The sequence below is a fragment of the Vanessa tameamea genome, chromosome 16 (assembly GCF_037043105.1).
Source record: "Vanessa tameamea isolate UH-Manoa-2023 chromosome 16, ilVanTame1 primary haplotype, whole genome shotgun sequence".
Classification (NCBI taxonomy): domain Eukaryota; kingdom Metazoa; phylum Arthropoda; class Insecta; order Lepidoptera; family Nymphalidae; genus Vanessa; species Vanessa tameamea.
Genome location: NC_087324.1, coordinates 6,787,299 through 6,809,550, shown reverse-complemented (window position 1 = coordinate 6,809,550; position 22,252 = coordinate 6,787,299). Strand labels below are relative to the sequence as shown.

Below are 22,252 nucleotides of genomic sequence, written 5' to 3'. Positions count from 1 at the left end.
TGAAACTTTATCTTCCTATCTATAACTAATAAACGTAACTGTATAATCGTGGGCGTTATGATTTTGTTAGCACGTAGTAATGCATTGAACTCCTTTGAACTGTGTACGAATAACTGTCATTATTAGTTATTCGGCCGATTTATAATAAATAATTTAATATGATTAGAGAACACAGTTAATAACTAACTGAAAATAAAAATAAAACAACAATGTATAGATTGTGGTCGTGATTGGTAATAATTTTAAATAAATTTAAAAAAAAGTACAAAATTCATCTCTCTCTGAGAATATCTGATGGAAGATTTGTATATAATCAGACAGGTTTCCACCAAGCCCTACAACGAAGTCTTACCATAATTATTACCTATGTAAATAATAAGGATGCGTTCTTTAATATCAAAACGTTAATGTTCATAACCAAAACATAAAGATTCCTTGTTAAATCCTTTTTTTTTCTTTTTCGAATTAAATTATCTTCATTAACGTTGGCAACTTGGCAGCTGGCAACACCAATGAATACAATTTTCTGAGTTTCTGCTTTGTACTCATGTTCTGCAAGAAAAATGGAAGCCGTGAATGTGGAAGCCGGTGGAACAAATCACTTAAACAATGTTTTATCTGAAAATGAAATCGCAGATATACCAAACACCATTGCAGATAAAATTAATGCATATATTGACCAAAAGTTTGAAGAATATTTGACCTCCAAAGCTTTATGCGAAACAAGTAAATCACAAATAGGTAAGTGCCGGTCTATTAATGCATTATAAAATACCTTTCTATGATACGCTGTAAATTTATAAGTTAAATACATCAAAATCGTATTCGGGCATAATGCGAGTCTGTTTTTCATTTTATAGTAGGAATAAATATCATTACTGTTGCTATACTTCTACGTGTATGCCGTTGTTTGAAATATAATAAAATATTTAAAAAATATCAATTTTTATATATAAAAAACTTTATTTTAGATAAATTAATTACTGCGCTTGAATATTTATATATTTTTTTAAACTACCTTACGCTTCACTCTTACTACACAGCTATGTTGCAAAGACTGTAATGTATTAGAATTTGTAGTAACAATCAACAGTCGAATTTTCGTAAAAATAACGAGTAGTAAGTAGACACAATTACCATTCCCATAGTTATTAAATTTTGTGATATTATATAAATAATAAAGAAGTTTGGAGACAGTATTCATTGCTTTTCATGCAGGATTCATAAATGTAATTCTATGTATGATTATAACATGTATATTTTACATTGATATAAAAGAGTAACTAGGTATTGTTTCTTGTTCTTAAACTTCTGAAGTATGGTAGCTTCAAATAATTGATATCCATATAACAGTAGTCTTGTAAAAATTATGATTTAAAAAGAACTCATAAGAGCCAACTTGAAGATATTTTGGTTATTTAAATTTTAACTTTCTCATACTATGTCTATATAAAGTAATAAGAAAATATATTAATTACCAAACAAAACTAGTCATTTTTACAATTAATTGATTATTTTTTATTTTGAGATTTGTGTAATAATACTATACATTAATTAGTTCTAAGCTTATTCTCTACTATTTTTTGGTGGTGTACAATATAGTAAATAAATATTTTTCATGAAATGCTCATTATGTGTGGTTGTTATTCTAAATTTATGCTTTTCACACTCCATTCATTTCAATTCAACTAACTTTTAACTTCTATAAACACATAAAATATGTCCTTGATATTTAAATAGCATATTAAATAATTTTACTTGGAACTAATGATTGTCTGCCATTCATACTCATTTAAAGGATTTCAATCACTTGTACAATTTAAAAAAAAATCTTAACCAAAAATACAGCTGTTTAAATAAAGTTATATTTTTTTTTATATTAAAAAAAATCTTATCTAAAACAATGTTAAAGTTAGGTTATAACATGATATTTCAATGTTTAATGTAGTGAATGAAACTGCAGTAGCATCTAATGCAGTATGACAATAATGAGTTGTAATTAACTGCCAAGGCTTACCAAAATCTTGACAGTTAATTGAAATTAAACTTTTACTAAGTATTTTTTTCTTTGATAAATATATTTATTTCAACTATTACCATCTGTTTATGTTAGATATCCATAGTGCATTGCTTTTCTTCTTTTAATTTGTGATTTCATAATTGGTTAATAGGTATTAGCACTTAGTGATTTAAAATATTATAAATGATGTAAATATATACAGATGTACAGTTTATTTTTTTCCCACCAATATAGAATAATACAGATACTATTAGAGTGACAGTTTTGTTACTGAGAAAACCAATAATTACTCCAAATTTGTAAGACTCACGCTGAAGTGACAAATAAATATGAAGTACTCGAGTAATCAATGAGTGTACTCTTTATACAGCATTCTAGCTGGATACTGCCTAAATATAACTTAACTATGATGCTCAACAGTGATACACTAATCAAGTTTGAATTCAGTTTCTGAATGATAAATTTATTAATCTGACTAAATACTGTAAATTAAGTTGTTTTCTAATCCATCATTGGCTGATAATGACTGATGACCTTTCAGACTAAAGCAATATTAGTTAATCAAACTTTGAATAGAATTTGGAGATTAATGTACTATCTATCATTCTTATTTATTTCAAGCTTTCGCTTATTTTAAAGCAATCTTGATATGCTAACATAACAAATGCAATTTCTGCTATTTGTTTATTTGAATAGTTTTTAACACGAAGGCAAGTTTAGCGCGAAACATTAATGAAATATTTGTTTGCAGATGAAAAAATTGCTGTCGCCGGTACCACTATTCGTGAATACAAAACTCAGTATGAAGAAGCTGCTAAAAAACTTTTGGCAGCTGAAGAAACAATTGAACAGCTTGAAAAACAAGTTGGATCTCTTAATAATGAATTGAAACAAGCCCAAGATAAAATTTCTCGTCTAGAAAATGAAGTTTTAACCTTTAAACGTTCTAGAGATTCAGCTGTTGATGAACGAAATGACTTGACAAGAATATTACAAAGACGTGATGCCGAGATTGAAAGGCTCACTGCCACTGAAACATCATTATCACAGCAACTTCGCGCTGCTATCGATTCTAAATGTGAAGCATTAGCATTAAATGATGAGATACAAAACAAAGAATTAACCTTACAATACCGGGAAAAACGGTTAGAACAAGAGCGGGTACTGCTTAATTCTCAAATAACTTCATTAAGTGAAGAGGTCAATAGACTTACTTCCGAATTACAAACAATGCGATTAAATAACACTAGCAGATTGGTAAGCTTAGAGACGCAACTTACTGAAAAACTTGAAGAATTAAATGTAGCAAATGAGACTATAGAACAATTAAATGAAATTCGAAAGAATTTAAATAATCGTGCTGAAAATCTGACACAACGTTTAATGGAACAGCGAGAGATAGAAAATAAAATGTCTGAAAACTACAAAAAAGAATTAGATGCCAAAACCAAACTGGCTGATTTGTTTAAAACTATGAATGATGATGCAGAAGCAAGAACTACTGAGTTAACCGAAGGTATTGCTGAATTGCAAAAGTTATTAAATGAAGCCACGGAAAAATACGGAGAGTTAGAAACAAAATATAAACAGAGTGAAATGGATCATGAAGAAATTTTAGAGAAAAAAAATGAAATAATTGCTTCATTAAAGCATGAATTAGAAAATGCTAACGATCTACTTAAGGCTGCATCAGCTCAAAAATTAGAAACCGCTCTTAATGATATAGCACCATCTGCAGCTATTGCAAGTAAACTGTTAAAGTCAGGTATGTCTTTAACTCAAGTTTATTCACAGTTAGTAAAAGTGACCGAAGACTTAAATGAAGAAAAAGAGCAGAATCGGCGTCTTGATGCGACTATCAATAAAATAGTACAAGAATTAGAAGATAAAGTTCCTATGTTACATAAACAGAAAGCAGACTATGAAGTAGCAGTTGAAGCTAATACTGCTTTATCACAACAAATGGAAAATTTGGTGTTTGAAAATAATAGATTGAGAGAAGATTATGAGGAAAGTTCGAAAATAGCTAACCATTTCACTAGGGAAAACAATAGACTAAAAGGTGAATTGGCTGACTTAGGACGGCAAGTTTGTTTCTTACTAAAAGAGATAGAGCATAACCGAGGAGAACTTCTTAATGGAGATCATGATTTATCACACAATACATCAAATCCTGGAAATTCGTCTGATTTAAATTGTTCCCGAGTCATATCTAAAACATTAGTCACATTTGGAGATATTCAAGAGCTGCAGAGTAATAATCAGAAGCTTTTAAGAATGATTCGTGAATTAACAGATAAACAAGAGGAGCTTGAAAGACATAAAGAAGAATTTGAAAGTGGTGAAATGGAAAATAAAATTGAAACCTTAAAGCAAAGGGTTACAGAATTAACGGAGGCACAGGAAAGACAAACAAAAATGGTAAATGGGCTCATCCGACAACGTGATATGTTTAAAAAACTGTATCACGACCATATGAAAGGTAAACGCCTCGAAACGTCGTCTCTCTATGACACTTCTGATATTGAAAAGGGTGAATCATACGCCATGGATACAACACCAGACAATAACCAAAAACCGCCGAATGCCGATATTTCATCTTTTGAAGCGAAGTATAGAGAAACTGAAAAGCAACTTGAATTATTAAAGGAAGAACACAAGACTTATAAAGAAGAGAAACTTACTACTGAGAGAATGTTATTTGAACAAATTGACAATATGAGACAAGAAATTGCTAAACTGACAGCTGCCAATAGTAAATGCGCTTCAACATCAGAATATAATAATGAAAGATTAAAAATATTACAAACAAATGTATCAACTTACAAAAAACAAATTTCCTCACTAGAGGACAAAAATAAAGCCTACAATGCTACAATTGCCAAACATGAAGTTTCTTTGCAACATTTGAGAGATGAAGTATTAAATTCACAAGGAAAACTAGCAGCTGCAGAAATTCAGCTTGAAAACTTAAAGCTAGAAAATAAATTATTGAAAGACGCTGAGTTGAGATTACAAACGGAAAAAGAGATATTTAACCGAGAGAGACAAGGACAATCTTTACTATTAAAAAATTTAGAATTAATAAAAGCAAGCTTAGAACGTGTTGAAGTAGAAAATCGTGCTAGAATAGAAACAAGATTAGATGAAGCCACTCGGGAATGTGCTGCTCTTCGTAGACGATTGCAAGAGGAGCAAGACAGGTTTAGAGAACTAGCATCTCATCTAGAACTACAAACAGAAACTGCTAAATCACGCATGCAAGAAGAGAAAGATGCTGCAGATGCCATGAGAAACGAAATTCAACAATTGAGGGAAGATTATGCTGAAAAAAGTAAGAGCAACGAAGAATTGACAAAAAGACTCAAAATAGCTCTAGACCCTAACACAGATGGATCGCTTGATGTTGTTAAAAAAGTAAAAGATTTAGAGCATAAATTGGTCAACAAAGATATAGAGATAAAATCACTTATTGAACAACTGAATTCTGCTAAAGAGCATATCAAGCAATATTGTGACATTTCTGAAAGTGCCGAGAAGGAATTAAGAATTCTTAATGAGGAATATGAAAAATACAAATTGGAAACAGAATTGAAACTAACTGAAAATAGTAAAAAAATTCAACAACTTGAAGATAAATGTTCTGAATTAGAAGCAGAGCTGTTACTACATGCGAATGGAGAATATACCAATGCAAATACTTCTTTGAAAAATGAATTAATAGTTGCTCAAGAAGAATTAAAGAATGCATTAAATAGCTTTGATACTTGTAAAACTGAACTTGACGTTGCACGATCTGAAATTACTAATTTATCGGCAGCTGTTCAAAAAGCAGAAGAAAAATACACTCACGAAATGATATTACATTCTACAGACATTCAAACATTATCACAAGTAAAAGATGAGTTATCCAAAGCACAAAATCAATTAAACGAAATTGTAGCTATGAAAAATAGTACTATAGAAAAAATGGAAACAGAACGATTGTCATGGATAGAAAGAGAAAAAATTCTTACAGCCGAAAATGAGCAGCTGGTTCAGCGTTTTAAAGATTTAAATAGTCAAAACTCTTTATTGCATGACCAAATTCAGGCACTAGGAACACAATTATCCGTGTCTCATGCTTCTAGATCTCGTTCTGAAAGTATGAATGAATCTGCTAATGATTCAAATATGAATATATCTGTCAACGAGGAAGACGGTAAGTCCTCAGAACAACTGTTCCAAATAGTTAAATTCTTACGGAAGGAAAAAGATATCACTATTGCCAAATTCGATATTCTACAAGCTGAAACTATGAGATTGAGGTCCCAGTTAGAAATTACTGAAAAACAATTGGATGATTGCAAATTAACTTTAGCTTCCGAAAGAGAAAAGTCTGAAGTGAGTATGGTAACGGTTAATAAACAATCTGATATTTTAAGAAAAATTGAGACATTAAATGCGTTGCTAGACAGCAATAAAATTTTGCGTGAAGAACGTGACACTTTAACTCAACGTGTTGAAGAATTAACAACTAATATTAAATCTTTGGAAGATCAATTATCTCCATTACAGGACGTAATGTCAGACTTAACATCTAAAAATGAAACATTACAATCTGAAAATACTTCATTAAAGGCTGATTGTGCAAGATGGAGAACAAGAGTCAATGCATTAGTTGAACGTGCCAATAAAACTAGTCCTGAAGATTGGAAACGACTACAAAATGAACGGGAAACACTTGCCAAAATGTTAACAAATGAAAAAGAAAATCTTAAAAAAGTTAACGAAGAATTGGGTGCTCTTAAAATAGAAAAATCTAAGCTGGAAGAACAATATAGTCTTCTTTCCCGACAACAAAATATCTTGATGGAAGAAAACAAAAAGTTGCAAGAGGAACTACAAGTTCTCAAAGATGATATGTCACGGCTGACAGAAGAATTAACAAAAGTTAAATCGGAATACAGTTCTGCTACCGATATCAATACTAAGTTAACCGAAGATCTTTCTAGTAAAGAAGTTTCTCTTAATGATATCAAGAATAAAGAGATGCAGATCCGAAAGATTGCTAAAAAATATAAGGCTCAGTATGAGGAACTAGTAAAAACAGTTGAAGAAGAGAAGAAAAAGAATGAAGGTGAAGCTGCTGCAGCTAGTGCATTATTAGTTGAAGGTAATAAAAAAATTGAAGATCAGCTCAATGAACTTCAAGCTCAGCTAGCATTAGAAAAAGCAAACAATGAAAAACTGAAACAAGAACTTGAAACACTAAAAACTGCTAATATGGATAAAGAAGAAAAGGCAAAGCAAGTTTTAAAGCAAGCTAAAAGTAAAATAGTTCAATTAACGGAATTGAAGAATACGCTTAGCCGTGAATTAGATGAATCACGTAACAAAATTGGGACTATTGAACAGAGTACTCGTGACGAGCAAGATGCTAGGTTAGAACTTATAAAATCACAATATGAAGGACGTCTAACACGTTTAGAGAAGGAACGTGGAGAAGCCCAAGCAGAAAGAAATAGAGAAGTTGAATCTCTTATGCAAAAAGTTAACATTCTTCAAAGACAATTAGCTAATCAAGCATCAGCATCCAAGCAACAAGCTACAACTGAGAAAACTACTACGGATCCCCCAACGGCAAATATTAAACCAATGGCCGGTAAGTCTTTGTTATATTTTTTATATTAAGTAAATATTAAACCATTAATTTCTTAAGTATCTAATAAAAACTTATGATCCTATAAGGTGTAGCACAGCAAAGTGTTTCGGCAAGTCGGCGCGGCGGAGAGACGCCGTTAGCTTCAATCCGACCTATGGCACAAGTAGGTCCTACAGCCCCACACGACGCACATAGTACTGAGTACATGCCTGCATCCTCGTCGCGACCACTTCCTAGATCTGCGATAGCGTCTACCGCTTCCCCTGCTTCTGTCGCGCCGCCAGAGTCTACTCAGGTAAAATTGATTAATTTATTCAAGAAATAATTTATGGATCGTTCAGAATTCGCGTTATTTTGTAAAGTAAATGCTTAAGATATTTTTAAATTGTAAGTGACTAAAAACTCACAATAATTCACCAAGCCCATAAAATTAAACATTTCTAATTGCTATTGTTATTATTTTATGGCATAGTATGTTGTGGTATGGTTTTTGATAGATAATATTTTTTAATACTACTTCTAATCTACTTGGTGGTAGGGCTGTGCAAGCCCGTCTGGGTAGGTACCACCCACTCATCAGATTTTTTGATTAGTTCCCAAGCTTGGTAGCGCATTGGTGATGTAAGGAATGGTTAATATTTCTTACAACGCCATTGTATATGGGCGGTGGTGACCACTTACCATTTGGTGGCCCACTTGCTCGTCCGCCTACGGATATCATAAAAAATAATAATAATTACATAATAAGTACCAACAATCGTTGTTTTTATCAGTCTGAATATATAAATTGTAATAGCTTTTTTGTGGCTATTTTTAGTTAGTTGGGATTTAAAGTGATATGAAATGATAAAATAACCTTGTTTTGGATTTAAATTACCATAAAAAAATCTTTAAACTCTTAATGTCAATATCCTCTCAATCATTTATCATTACAATGGCTAAAAACAAAGACATTAATTGTATTGCATTATTAATTACAGACCAAAACAATTTAGCTTTTTTTTTAATTTCCCTTACATAGGCATGTTGTATGAGATAACTGTAATATGGCACAAACCAACAGCCAAACAGTCATTTAAGAGCATCAAATCAAATTAATGTATAGAAATACAGCATTTAAAAAAATAAAATGAAATTATGATTTTTTACCTTTTACAGGATATGGATACAAGTGAAGTCGGAATGGGCAGTTCGGGGTCTAGTGATAGTACAGCACAGTCTTCTTCACATTCCCAAGCACCACAACAGGTTCTTACTATAAAAATAATAATAATAAATAAAGCACATTAGCTGCTTTCAATAATATCATTATAACAATAAAAATAGCAGTATTATGGGAATGTATACATTTAAAGTGTTGCTTCGTGATTAATATATTTAAATTCAATTAAATTTAACTAATATACTAAAATGTCAAATAGGCGGTGGCCCTAGTAATGCCCCGTATAGAGCAACCGACTGGTGCCAGCTCAGGCTCCGTAGTTACTCCATCCGCCAGTTCTGCAGCTCCCGGTGTCACCAGCGCTGCGCCACAACCGGCACTTACACAGCAACTCACTGGTGCGTATTTATTTCATCGTTAGTCTGATGAAATTTCTAAGTTGTCGGTCGTTCGTATTAAAATAGATATTTGCCAGAAGGTCTTCATAAAAAAATTAAGTACTCCGTTTCATAATAATGCTAAATCATATTTAATATTTGTCATATTTTGAAATAAGGAGCCGTAAGTGCGAGCCCGACCTCCGCATCGACGGTAAGCGGTCAAGCTTCGGGTGTGAGCACGTCGCACGCTGCGCCCTTAGTCAGTACGTCGCACGCAGCGCCCGGCGTGAGCACGTCACAAACGACCCCCGGCGTGACCACCACGCACACGACACCCGGCGTGAGCACGTCGCACGCGGCGCCCGGTGTGAGCACGTCGCACGCGCTCCCGGGAGTCAGCACGTCGCACGCGCCGCCCGACGCCCGCCCGCCGAAACGCCGTCTGCAACAGCGACCCGTGACTGCGAAGCGAACGAGGGTACAGGTGCATACATACATATTTAGCAGATCAAGGTTCAATGTTCTTGAATCTCGGATTCCCGGGTCGAAATAATAAACAGTCTTACTGTCACTGGAATTCTCAGTATACTTAATTCATAGGTGCCCATAGTGGGTTGGTATATACCCATAAATACCCGTTGCTAATCTTTTCTTATTCAGGGTCAAAACTTCGCAGAAATATCATTCACTTGTGCCTTGTGATCATTGTGTTTTTTTACATTTATTTAGACTATTTATTCACTAACTTAAAATCATTTTAGTGAAATAAAAATATATTTGATCTTGATCGCACTTCCAAAATTAGTGTTGTGTTCGAAACACGTTACCTACAAAAATCTCCAATGGATAAAAGTTACCTTGTCTTATAAAATCATAAATACAATATTTTAGTCGTATTTATTATCGTATAGCATTAATTAATATTAATCACAAATGAAGTATTGTACGCGTATAAAATAACAATACTACTTTTTGTTAAAGTTAAATTACAACATTACAACAGAGATGTGCTGCAAGGTGAACGTTTGTCGCTTTGCTCCGTTTAGCTAGACACAATTTGCGAACCATGGGTAATAAACAGAACGTGACTTAAAATTAACATAATTATTTCCTATAGAGAAATTTGAATCGATCGACGAAAGATTCCGGGAATTTCGCAAATATATTAAGTATAAATTATACGACTGTATTTTGAAGCCGCTCCAATTTTTAAATGTTTATTGTTGTATATTACTCATGAAATAAGTTTTGTTTGTTTATTTCGGCCTAATAAAAAAACTACTAATTCTATTTATATGCAACTGTCATGTTAATTTAAGTTATAGTTTCAGGACGGACGTAGGCTAGCTTAATATGTTGCATATTATTTTTGTTATATTTTAGATCGATTTAATGTTTAATATAATAACATCTCATTTATCAAAAAATGGCACAGGATAAAATTTTTATTTTACCCATACGAAGTCGGGGCAGGCTTGCTAGTTAATATAATATAATAACGGCTTCAGTTATTAACAACTATTTATTTAAATAAAACTTCGACAGGGCTTCGAGCGTTCGGTAGAGGTGGAATATCAGGTGCCAACTTCGTCGCGCTGTGATCAAGACGATGAAGGTGTAATTGTAGTAGATTCTGAGGAGGACGACGAGCGATGCACCGGCACTATGTATAGGGTAAAACAAATATATCCAAATGACAAGACAAAGACTTTTAAGTATATGTTGAGCTTTTTCGGCTAGGTTGTAAGACTTGATTGATATGTGAATTAAATCTGCATACAGATTATTTACTGCATTTCCTCTTTTATAAAAAAGGTTACAATATAAAGTCATACATATGAATTATATAAAAGGTTTACATATGAAATCAAAAGTTAAAGGGTATATTTTTTAGGAGGGAGAGGAAGATGAAGAAGATATGGAGGAAGAACAGGATGTAGAAGGTGGTGAAGAGGAGGAAGAAGTTGAAGGGGACGATGGAGAAAATATCGTTCGCCAGGTATTCTTCTTAAACCACGTGAATTATTCCGCTTTTGCTAAGTTTTTGTCAGTATAACGTATCGTCCGCACTAGTGAGCGACGATCTGCGGTACAATATTAATTAAGCCTAGGCATATAAATATTTGTCTGGACCCTCAATGTACCTCTATGCGACATAGGATTCGCCGGCTCAGAGCCCCGAGGCGGGCGGCGTGGCCGACGAGGGCGAGGAGGGTGAGCTGGGCGACAGCGGCTCTGGCGCCGCGGCTGAGCCCGACAGCGAGCCCGCACCCGCGCACCAGCAGATGGAGGCCATCAGCAGCGGCACCGAGCGTTGGTTTCATGTTCTTAGTGCAAGATACTATTGATATTTTATACTACTTATTTATTAAAACTGTTGGAACAATTAGAACATATGAACTTATATCATCGATCAAATTAAATATGCTTGTCATAAGTCAATTATTCATATTGACTGTCCAAAGTTTAAACGATTATATCAATAAAACTGGACCACAAGCCATCCCTAGAATCCATGTTTAAATCTTATTTAAATAATTGTAATAAAATTTTTGATTAAGTTTATTAATTCAATTGCGACATGGATTGGAAATGTTTTTATTCTCGGATAAGATCGTAGATATCACTCATGTTTTATTCAACCCTCTAAGTATTTCTGTTTAACATAATTTTACCTTACAGCAAGTGGAGCTTTATCGTTAGGTGGGAACGGTGGCGACGATGGCGATGACAGTATAGTTCCTTCCACTCCAACGCTATACGTCCCTAGACGAAATGACGGGTATGAATATTTATTTACTGTGATTATAAATATAACTGATAAAAAAAAAACCTTTATAACCGATTAAAAAATTTATAATAAAAAAACCATTATTGATTGAATGTAATTTATTATTTCTTAGATATAATATTAGGTGGAGTAAGACATAATTAGTTCTCGTTGATGATTAACAAAAAAGTATATGTTAAAATATTTGTTCGTTCGCGGTAGGTTCGGCGAAGCTGTGGTGTCGCCGGTGGGCGGCGCGGGCGCGGAGGGCGCGGGTGCAACGGGGGCGCGCTTCACGTTCGCGGAGGCGGGCGGCGCCGCGTCGCACCATGACACGCACGCCGACCTCGCCGCCGCGCTGCCGCCGCCACACGCGCACCACACGCGTTCGTACCGATTCCTTCTTATACGCGCGTCTATACTGGCGAGCTATATTTACGATCTGACTGACGATACGACTGAGTAATCGACACAAGTTACATCCTGGATCTTGTGATAATTTATGAGAAATTGAATGGATGGATTAAATATAGATAGTTTCCGTTCCGACCGGTTTCCCAGATTTAGTGCAATTCATATTCCTTGATATTTTGAGGATTTATTGTGATGTAACTATTATGAATTTTTATCACTACCCAAAGAAAACTACACAAAGAACGGCTCATTTCATATTTGGTATTGTCTATACCAAATTAAAACATTACAACTTTACTTATAAATGTTGTTCAGGACTCAATTCAATAATGATAGAAATAAAGAAATAGCTGTTTAACAAATTACTCGCTTAATAACTTTTCAAACCAACTTGTACCAAATTAAAACCACAGCATACAATTTTTCATTTATCAATTTGGATATACATATTTGTTTCTGTTTGTATGTTCCTCGATATCATCGCCGATTGTAAACCGATTTTGATTACTTATTTCCATATAATATGTCTCTTAAAAACTGATAACAAAATATTTAATAAAACTATTTAACTACTAATATCTTTGATATTAATTAGTAGATATTTTGGCTCTATATAAATAAGAAGAAATGATACCACCACTGTGGGTGGACAGCGGCGCTGTCTCAATCGAACAGCTGTCTCTTAAAAGCGTGCTTGTAGCAGCTTGGTGGAACCAGATGCAAATAAAAAAACCTGTACCCTAAACTTCTATCTATATTAATAATTTCGTACAGGTCTGCGATAGACCCGAATGAAACCTGTCCTCAATAGTTAAAAATAATGATTATTTAGTCGACAACATATATCCACAAAATTCCTATAATCGAGATATTTCGATACTAAATCCATAAAATTCAATGACACGTAGTTCAACGGACGGCCATGTTTGATATTTACGATTGCGTTCAGTAAATGTGTTCCAAATAATAATTTCGTAAATTCAATGGAAACTTATCCACAATAAATTATTAATAAATGATAAACCGTATTTGTTTAGTTTTATTTATTTTACCCGAGCGAAGCCGGATTTTCATCAAGTATATATATTTTTTTACACAGGAGGTGAAGGCGGTGAAAATCGTGAATGGGAAGAATCCCGCGGAGAGGAAGAAGCCGCCGCCGTCAGTTCACAGGGAAGCGAACCATCGTCGCCTCATCAGGTGAGCCTAGCTTTATCTTTTCAATGATCGTAATAAGTTGTTCGGTTCGTGTCGGTTTTGCCATTACGTCGGATCGCAATTCTTCTTTAGGAGTGGCTGCCGTAAACGAAATAAATCAGGAAGAAATCAGAAATAACTTTACCTGATAATTATTTATACATACAACACTTTTACCACTTTCGATTATGTACCATTTACTCGTTTGATTTTAAAGAATTTTTGCTAAAAAAAATCTAATCGAAACAATATTATGTCACCCATACTCATTGCTAATGGTTAGAGTCATTCAGATAAGTGCTTAACACTGAAGGTTGAAGAGGTGTCAAATAAGTAAAACTATTGTAATACTGTTATTAGATTTTTTTTATTGTGATATATATTTAATGAATCACACTATTACATTGAATTAAGCCTGTTAAAATAGAACACTATAGTCACGTCGACAGAGTCAGTGATAATTATTGCATGAACACGAGAAGTAAGGATAAACTTATAATGCCAAATTTCCAACGCCTCAAAGTCAATAAATCCGTTTCGGTATTCGTTTCTATTATAAAATTAGATATTTTTAACTTTGCTGATTCATAATTTAAATCATTTGTTAAAAAAAAAGTAAATAAGGCATATTATTCAACACAAGATAATATAAATGATAAAATAGCATGGAGCTAATACTTGTTGACTTTCAACTGTACATGTTATATAATTAGCTATTGTAACAAAGATTTACTCATAAACATTATTTAGCAAGTGTTTAGTTAACAACTGATTTTTCTCTTTCTGTCATCTCCTTTAGTCATACATACCTTATATAACATTTATCGGTTCTGTTTAATCAAGAATTTTAGAAAATAGGTTATAAATAATAATAATTGTGACTCTCAGGTGGCAGAAGAAGGTCGCGAGGCGGAGGCAAGCGCAGCGCCGCGTCGCGCCGCGCCCGCACCCGCGCCCGCGCCCGTCGCGCCGCACACGCCGCACTCGCCGCACCAGCGCTGGATGCGCGCCGCCGGTACTATCGATGACATTCAATATTATCGTAAACTAAAAACCCAATCACCAAGCCTCGGAACATGAGATGAGTCAGATGTGGTTTGAAAATATTTTGAAACCATAGCAGACTAAATACAGTAAAATTTCAGCATACACCTTACTTTGTTTATACTTACTATATAAATATATATGTTTACTTTATATCGGACTTCAGAGGAGAAAGAATCTTCGATGTGAGAGAAATGTGTCTTAAGGGTAAGTTTTCTTAAGGCATTAGGTAACTAAATAAATAAATACCGGAAGAGATGGCGATTCATTAATTATTGTAGATTCGAGAAATAAAGTTAACTATTAAGGCTTGTCTAAGGAATTCTACTTAAAAGTTACATACCTGAGAACCGTCTGCAACACTGAATACCTGTAATTTTAAGAGTCACACCTGTATGATCCATTGGAATAAATCCAAACAAGATATTAGTGATTTCCGTTTCGCTGGATTGCGTAGAAGCTCTTAATTATTACTCTTATATAATTAGGGCAATATCACACATTATCTTAATTTAAGCAATATGATAAATACACTAGTATCAGATGCATTTAATCCTTAAGTATGTTTATGTCATATTTTTGTAACACAAGTATTATTCGTATATAATGAAACTCCTGTATGTCCACAAATATCGCAATAAACAATTATATCAGTCATTAAACCATCGAGAAATATATTGTCTGTTTGTTGTGAATGCATCGCGCTAAAAACAATAGATCTAATAATCATGGCATTTTATATGAAATTTGTAAAACAGACACTACCATAATTCATGTATACAGTGCTACTACATTTTACAGATATGATAATTATTAAACCCACCAAATTTCTTTTTATATAAATACCCAATAAATTCATTGCCAAAGCTAATGTATTTTATATGTATAAAGAATTCATGTTAATTAATATTCATCAGACAGTGAAAGCGGGACGCGAGGCCGCGGCATGCGATCACGAGGGCGGCCGCCACGAAGATCACACAACTACTCTAGATTCTAAGCCAACACGGTGTATTCGGTAGTATTATATTATGTCTAGTTAAATGTGCTAAGAATATTACGACTTTTTTCATACTATCATATTAATGTCAACATTTTTAAATCAGGCCAAATAATGTCATTTTCGCAATGATTAATATAACTTTCCAATTATTGATAAGGGACTGGTGTGTAGTAATCTTTATACATGCCATTTTGATGTCTTAAGGGTCGATTTTTTAATTGCCACTTTATGTAAAGAATTCGATTGTAATCTTAACAATTTTATTCTTCTATTAAAGAACACTTAAAGTTGAAAAATCGGTCCTAAATTAAAATCTTTTTCGAATACAATTACTTAGTTAAACGAAGAATTGTGGAAGACTGGTTTAAAACTAAAATACTTTCAGTGTTGTGTTGAGTAAGTGTCTACTTAGTCATTAAGTCAACAATTCCATATTTTAATTATTATTATTATATAATTGTCATTAATATAGATTTAATGAATAAAGTAAACAAATCAACAAATGTATTTTATTTATTAGAGTAAGGTCCTTCATTTTTGCGTCGTATAATATATTTATAATTGTAAATTAACAACTGGAGTCATAGTCGACCAATGAACAGTCATGTAAGAATTTGCACTATACAAATAATTGCAAAGCACATTTAAAAACATGAACAATTTAAATAACCTTATTTAATACGCAAATAAACATTGAAAACAAAATCATTTCTTATCTAATCTTAATTAATGATACGCAAACATAACCAAGATTATTCAGTCACCTTTAAATTAGTTCGTTAAAACATCTTTTTATGATATAAAAAAGTGTATTTTCTATCTGTAAATTTATAATCACTTATTTTATGATATTTCCCAGGATTTGTGAGGTTAAAGTTTTATGCTTTATTATTTGTTTTTCAAATTACTCTTTTTTTATTTCGACTGTCATATTCATATTAAGATATATAATATATTATAAAGTTATTTAAGTTCATTGTAATGCAGTGTAATAAAATAATTATTATTGCTAATATTAGTCTGATTCGTTAAAACAATCATATTAATAATTAGCGCTACTTATACGTGTCCCAAATATTATAAATACATGTGCTAAATATATAGTATTAAATATATATACCAGGAAGATCGTTGTTTTCATTAATATCGAAAGTAAATTAAACAAGTTTTCAGTTTTAATGTACACGATGCGACTTGAAAATCCCTATGCTGAAAGTTTCATAGCTACAAATATTACATGCAGGAACCGAATCTAGCACATCTCAGCTACAAAATCGATTGTAGAGTAGGAATGCCGCATGCGTAATAATAATAAAAAACATGTAGTCCTGGTCAATGCCTGATAATAATTAGTTAATTATAATTTAATACAGTATTTCATTGTTTAATCATACTATAACTCAAACAAAAGAATTTTGTATTATAAAACAAAATATTTCACAAAAGAATATCAGCCGTAAATATACTTAACCGTATTGTTAGGTACTTATTTACCTAGCCGTTGTTTCCATGGTCACACTCGGTATCGAAGTTTTATTTTTATTTACCTGTACATAATGATACCTCATTTATCAGCAACAGGTTTTCCCTAAAAACTTAACTGATAGTTTTGTAGAAATAAAAATGAAACAATTCGTTTTATATATTGATCCAACTAAGATATTATATAAATAGTAATAAATAAAAGATTCTTTCAAAATAATTTAAAATATTTTGTTGAATTATTGATCTTATGAATGAAATACTTATTTCTTTGTATTTACTATCAAAAACAAGTACTACTTAAAATAATTGGAGTAGGAATAATAATAAATATAAGATATGTATTTTAAATAGATTTATTGTTTATTACATAAATGTTACACTCTTAACCAAACAAAGAAATTGGAATAATAGAATACTTTCGCCCATATAAGTGTATTTTGCTAAAACTATAATAACATTGCATTTACAAAGTTGAAAGATCAAATCGCAAATTAAATCAATTATCACCTTTTAAAAACATAATACATCAATATTGCTAAGCCTTATAATTAAGACAACCATATGGATTGAAAATTTTGCATATGGATGTTAAAGTGAATTTTAATTAAAAGAAAAAATTAGCCGTAAACATTTTCATCGGAAAATGCAATGTAAAGGAAAAAGTCTTCATCGTGATGTTCTTGATACAGCGAGCCCATTGTTGCAGAAGTGGGAGGTATTACGTTGTTAACAAAAAAAAACAATGCATCTTCGGGACGTAGATGGATCCGTTTTCTGATCAAAAAGTAAAATTGGCCCACGGTTAAATCGGATGGCACCAAATACTTTTTTTTGTCGAGATCTCCCAGTCGAGCTTTAGGGGCTTTCTCCACAATAACTGGAACGCGGTCTGGATATTTTCTGCGTATTTTTTCGCCCTCGGTCTTTCTCTTCTCAAAAGAATGTTCTTCTTTATATTGGAATTTCATTTTAACGTAATATGCTCACTGTAATTTGCAAAACGATAGTTACCAATTTAGATTAGATATTACGACTTGTTTTTTGTTTTTGCGTTATTGTTTTAAATGCAATGACGCAATCAGCTGATGTGACAAATAACAACAGATTATATAGAAATACAGATTCTATAACTTACAGAAAGAATAAACTAGATTTTTAACTTATTATTTATAATTAAATATAAAAAATATTTAAGTATACTTCTTCAAGCGAGTTTGTAATAAAAATACCATAATATGCATACATCAAGTAATTATTGATAATTTGAAACCCACCTTGGCTTTCATAATTAACCTTAAAGATCATTAATCAAAATGTACTTTAAATAAGCTAGACGGTCATCTGTCTCTCTAAATATGTTTTCAGTACAGTTACAGTTACCGCTGCTTGTTAAACTCCCACAAAATACTTCAAAAATTGATTATTAATAAATCATAACCATCATCTTATGTTCAACTCTAGTGTGAGATCAAAGATGACTTCGATACAGCAATGCCAATTCCTGTAGAAGATTCCACCTAGGACTAACTTCGCATTCTCCTCAATATTTTTCAGGCAACTCTTAAAGTTTTTGTTGTTTGATAAACATAAGAGACATTTCAAACATAGCATAAAAAAGTATGGCGTTGTATTTAAGTGGCTGCAATTAACAAATTTATGACCTAATAAAACATGATATATTATACTGATATATATATATATACAATAATAATGATAATAAAAATGACATGATAACTATGTTTATTTCTTAACGTTTTTTCCTTAAATTTAGTTTTTCTTAATTTTATTTTATTTCATATTTTAATTTTCTCCTTTTTATACTTTTATTTTATTAGTGTTACCTAAAATATCACCCTAAATAAATGTACCCCTAAAACCCCTTAAATTCTCCTAAAAATTTTTTGGTTCTCCCTAAATTTGGGGTTAAGTCCCCAATTTGGCAGCCGCTTGGATAAAAATCGTATTCTCGAGTTCACTCGGAATCAAATCATTTGTCGAAGAGAATAGTGATTATAAATAGTGATTGTAAATATTGTGAATAGTGAGTGTATTGTGATTAAATCGATGAAGCCAATATTGGCATTTATAATAATATAACCATTAATAAAATAGAGTGAATTTATAAAAAAAAGTTTTTTAATTTTTCTTAATTATAGGAAAAGTTTATTATATATATATATAACACACGTATTATTCACGTATTATATGTACCTATAGCACAAAGTTTATGTGCTATAGGTACACCATATATTCCTTTGACTCAAACTATCTTCATACCAAATATCATCTAAATTGGTTCGGATTCAGCGTGAACCGGTAATAGACTTATTTTCGCATTTATAATATTAGTATAGACTATGTGTATAAATTGTGTGAGCAGATTTTTGTTTTCTTTTTCGTTTTACAGAAATTATATTTGAAAGTTAACATTTTTAATAAGTAGGTAAATATTCAATTATTTAATTGCTATTTTTAAATTGAATTAATTTTTATTAATTCAATTTATTTAGGAGAAACATAATAAGTCTGTATTTTGCACAAATGATGTAAATTTATTTGTACATTTTACATATTTGTTTACTTCAATATTATTAACTAGAAACTAGCAACTGGCAACATTTAATTGGCTTCTTGCTTTGCTCATGGATACAAGTAGAAGCGATTCATTCGTTTATTATTGTGGGTTTCGCGTTTTCGCATTTTATATTGTTGTCGTCTGCACTTGTAACTATATAGTTTAATACAAAATGCGTAAAAGAAAGTCGCTTAAGAAAGCGGATGATGAATCTGACGCCTCTGAGCCTGGGGCTGAACCAGAAGAATTTCAAGATTCGGGAGAGGATTGGACGCCGGATGCCGATTCGGTATGTTTAAAACGATTTGAATATTATTATGAAACCTAACATAATATAACACTTAGTTACAAATAGATTTTATGCATATGTGTGTCAAAACTTAATGGCGCGTGGTTTAGGAAATATTTTTTTAACATACAAAACGTTAGGTTAGGTTGCAGCGCTATCTAACATACGCTCGCATCATATATCTGCTTCTAATCATATTTTAATTTCAATCATATTTTTTAATTTTCAGGCATTTTCTAAATACTATAGGTATTTAGAAAATGCCTTATGCTATACACTTTAACTATTGATCAAAATTTTTATGTAATTTTATTTATTTTAGTATATCTTTCAATATTTCTATTCTTATAGACGTATAATGTGCAAATGAATAGATTGTTTTTTAATTGGGTTATAACATCAAATATATAATCATTAAAAGCAACATAATTAATTAACATATTATTCTGTGCTTCAGACTGAAATGATAATTATAGGTAATTGTCCTCAAAGGACAGGCTTATATTTAGTTGAAATGTATGTAGTATAAAATCTTAGAGTCAACCGAATGGTAAACATGAATGAAGGTGATGCTGCAGTCACTGTATTACTACATGTTTTAATTTGAGGATATTATATTTTGCTAGTGCTTTTGAATTATAAGAAGTATGCTTTTTGTATTACTTTTTATTTCACTAATTATGATAAGAAGTATTAAAAGGTTAATAAAGTAGGTAAATAAGTATACTAGTCATTAATACATAAAAATTATTAAAAATATTTTATTTTAGTACAAAACTCAAATTGAAAGTATCATTTATTATTTACACAATTCTATATACACTGTAATTGTACAACAAATTTTAAAAGTGTTCTTACAATTTGTTATAGAATGAACAACCTGCTCGTGGTGGTCGGAAACGTAAATCAAGAACATCTTTAAACAATTCTAAAAATAAACGTAAAAACTCTTCATCAGAGGAAAGTGAAGGAGAGGGAGAAGAAGATGAAGAAGAAGATGAGGAAGGTGAACTAGATGAAGAAGAAGGTTCAGATGATGAAAAAAATGGCTCAGATGGAAACAAGTCTGATTCAAGTCAATCTAAAGATATACCAAAGCATTTTCATGTAAGAATTTTGCCCATAATAATTAAATGTTGTAGTAACTGATATTGACTATAGCAAGAAGCAGGATCCGATTCAGTAATATTTGCTACTGTTTGACTAAAAACAGGCAAAACTAAACAAAAGTGATACATTGTATATAATTCAATAAAAACCAAATGTAAAATTTTATTAAAGTTATTCATCTATTATATTTGTTATATTCATAATTAACTAATTTATTTTTCAGTCTGGTAACTTTGTGTTGTTAAAATCTGATGTGAAATGGGATGGTGACACAGTAATTTCAAAATTGGATGAATTGAATCTATGGAAAATAGATGGAAAAGCTTTATTACAAAAATTCATTCCAATGGAATCAAATGGAAAAATTCTACACAAATGCACATGTGTGGTTGGTTTCTTTTAAAAAGATTTATTTTAGTATACATAAGAGAAATAGTGTACTAATGTTTATTAATTTTTCATTTGCAGTATTCAGGATGGAATGTTGATAACCGTGACAATTACTACCCTATTACAGAAATTTTGGACCGGAATCCACGTACAGACTCTAAGGAAATATGTGTAGCTTTAGATCTTAATGATCTTATCAAAGTAAGAGACAAGTAACATGTGCAGTTTTCTACTTAATTCAACTAGATAAGTCTAAACAAATGTAACAAATAAAATCTTTTTTTGGCACTCCATTCCAGTTTACTTTGTGTAATTCATTTTTAAAATGGGAATTAAATGTTCATTAAATTTAAATGGGGTTTAATTTAAATGCTGCACTTTTTTAATTTATATAATTTTAAGTTAGTATAAAAATGCACTCATAATATATAATTGAAAATGAATACAATGTGAGGAAAGAAATTCCTTGTATCAGGTTTATTAAACAACTAGACTATTTCTTATGTTCTTATATTTTGCTTCCTTTTTTTTTTCAATTTCAATAATAACTAAAGAAGATTTATAACAAGTTATTTTTAAAATACTGTGTTATATAACTTATTCACACTAATGTACATTTATAGATATTATGCATTGTATGTAATGTGTACTGTTTATTATCTTCGCAAGTACGGATATATTTACATGTATATGTATTTATGTGCTGAGAAGAAAGCCATATATAGCTTTGCTTATTTTCAGTATTTTGCAATTTAACTATCAATTATAA

General features: G+C 31.7%; 3 protein-coding genes across 5 annotated transcripts; 2 read left to right on the top strand and 1 right to left on the bottom strand.

The window, feature by feature from the left end:
* The first annotated feature begins 494 nt into the window (after positions 1-494).
* LOC113402948 (nucleoprotein TPR-like) lies at positions 495-16,131 on the top strand. 3 transcript variants are annotated; one of them, XM_026643328.2, is made up of 14 exons: positions 495-741; positions 2,772-7,664; positions 7,751-7,959; positions 8,823-8,912; positions 9,086-9,224; positions 9,383-9,684; positions 10,752-10,880; positions 11,101-11,205; positions 11,366-11,519; positions 11,889-11,988; positions 12,199-12,362; positions 13,490-13,590; positions 14,476-14,602; positions 15,549-16,131. In XM_026643328.2, the coding sequence occupies exons 1-14, from the start codon at positions 564-566 to the stop codon at positions 15,629-15,631; spliced, it is 6,774 nt and encodes a 2,257-aa protein (XP_026499113.2). In that variant the 5' UTR covers positions 495-563; the 3' UTR covers positions 15,632-16,131. The 3 variants fall into 3 exon arrangements, with proteins under 3 accessions (XP_026499113.2, XP_064073413.1, XP_026499112.2); XM_064217343.1 differs by having other exon boundaries at positions 9,383-9,690; positions 13,493-13,590; XM_026643327.2 differs by having other exon boundaries at positions 9,383-9,690.
* A 1,325-nt stretch (positions 16,132-17,456) lies between these two features.
* Positions 17,457-18,219, bottom strand: LOC113403020 (gamma-aminobutyric acid receptor-associated protein). Its single transcript, XM_026643434.2, has one exon. It carries the CDS (start codon positions 18,085-18,087, stop codon positions 17,737-17,739), a length of 351 nt encoding a protein of 116 aa, XP_026499219.1. The 5' UTR covers positions 18,088-18,219; the 3' UTR covers positions 17,457-17,736.
* A 1,479-nt stretch (positions 18,220-19,698) lies between these two features.
* On the top strand, positions 19,699-21,837 carry LOC113403004 (uncharacterized). The gene is made up of 4 exons (XM_026643416.2): positions 19,699-19,983; positions 20,854-21,090; positions 21,317-21,481; positions 21,562-21,837. Exons 1-4 carry the CDS (start codon positions 19,867-19,869, stop codon positions 21,697-21,699), a joined length of 657 nt encoding a protein of 218 aa, XP_026499201.1. The 5' UTR covers positions 19,699-19,866; the 3' UTR covers positions 21,700-21,837.
* Positions 21,838-22,252: the final 415 nt, after the last annotated feature.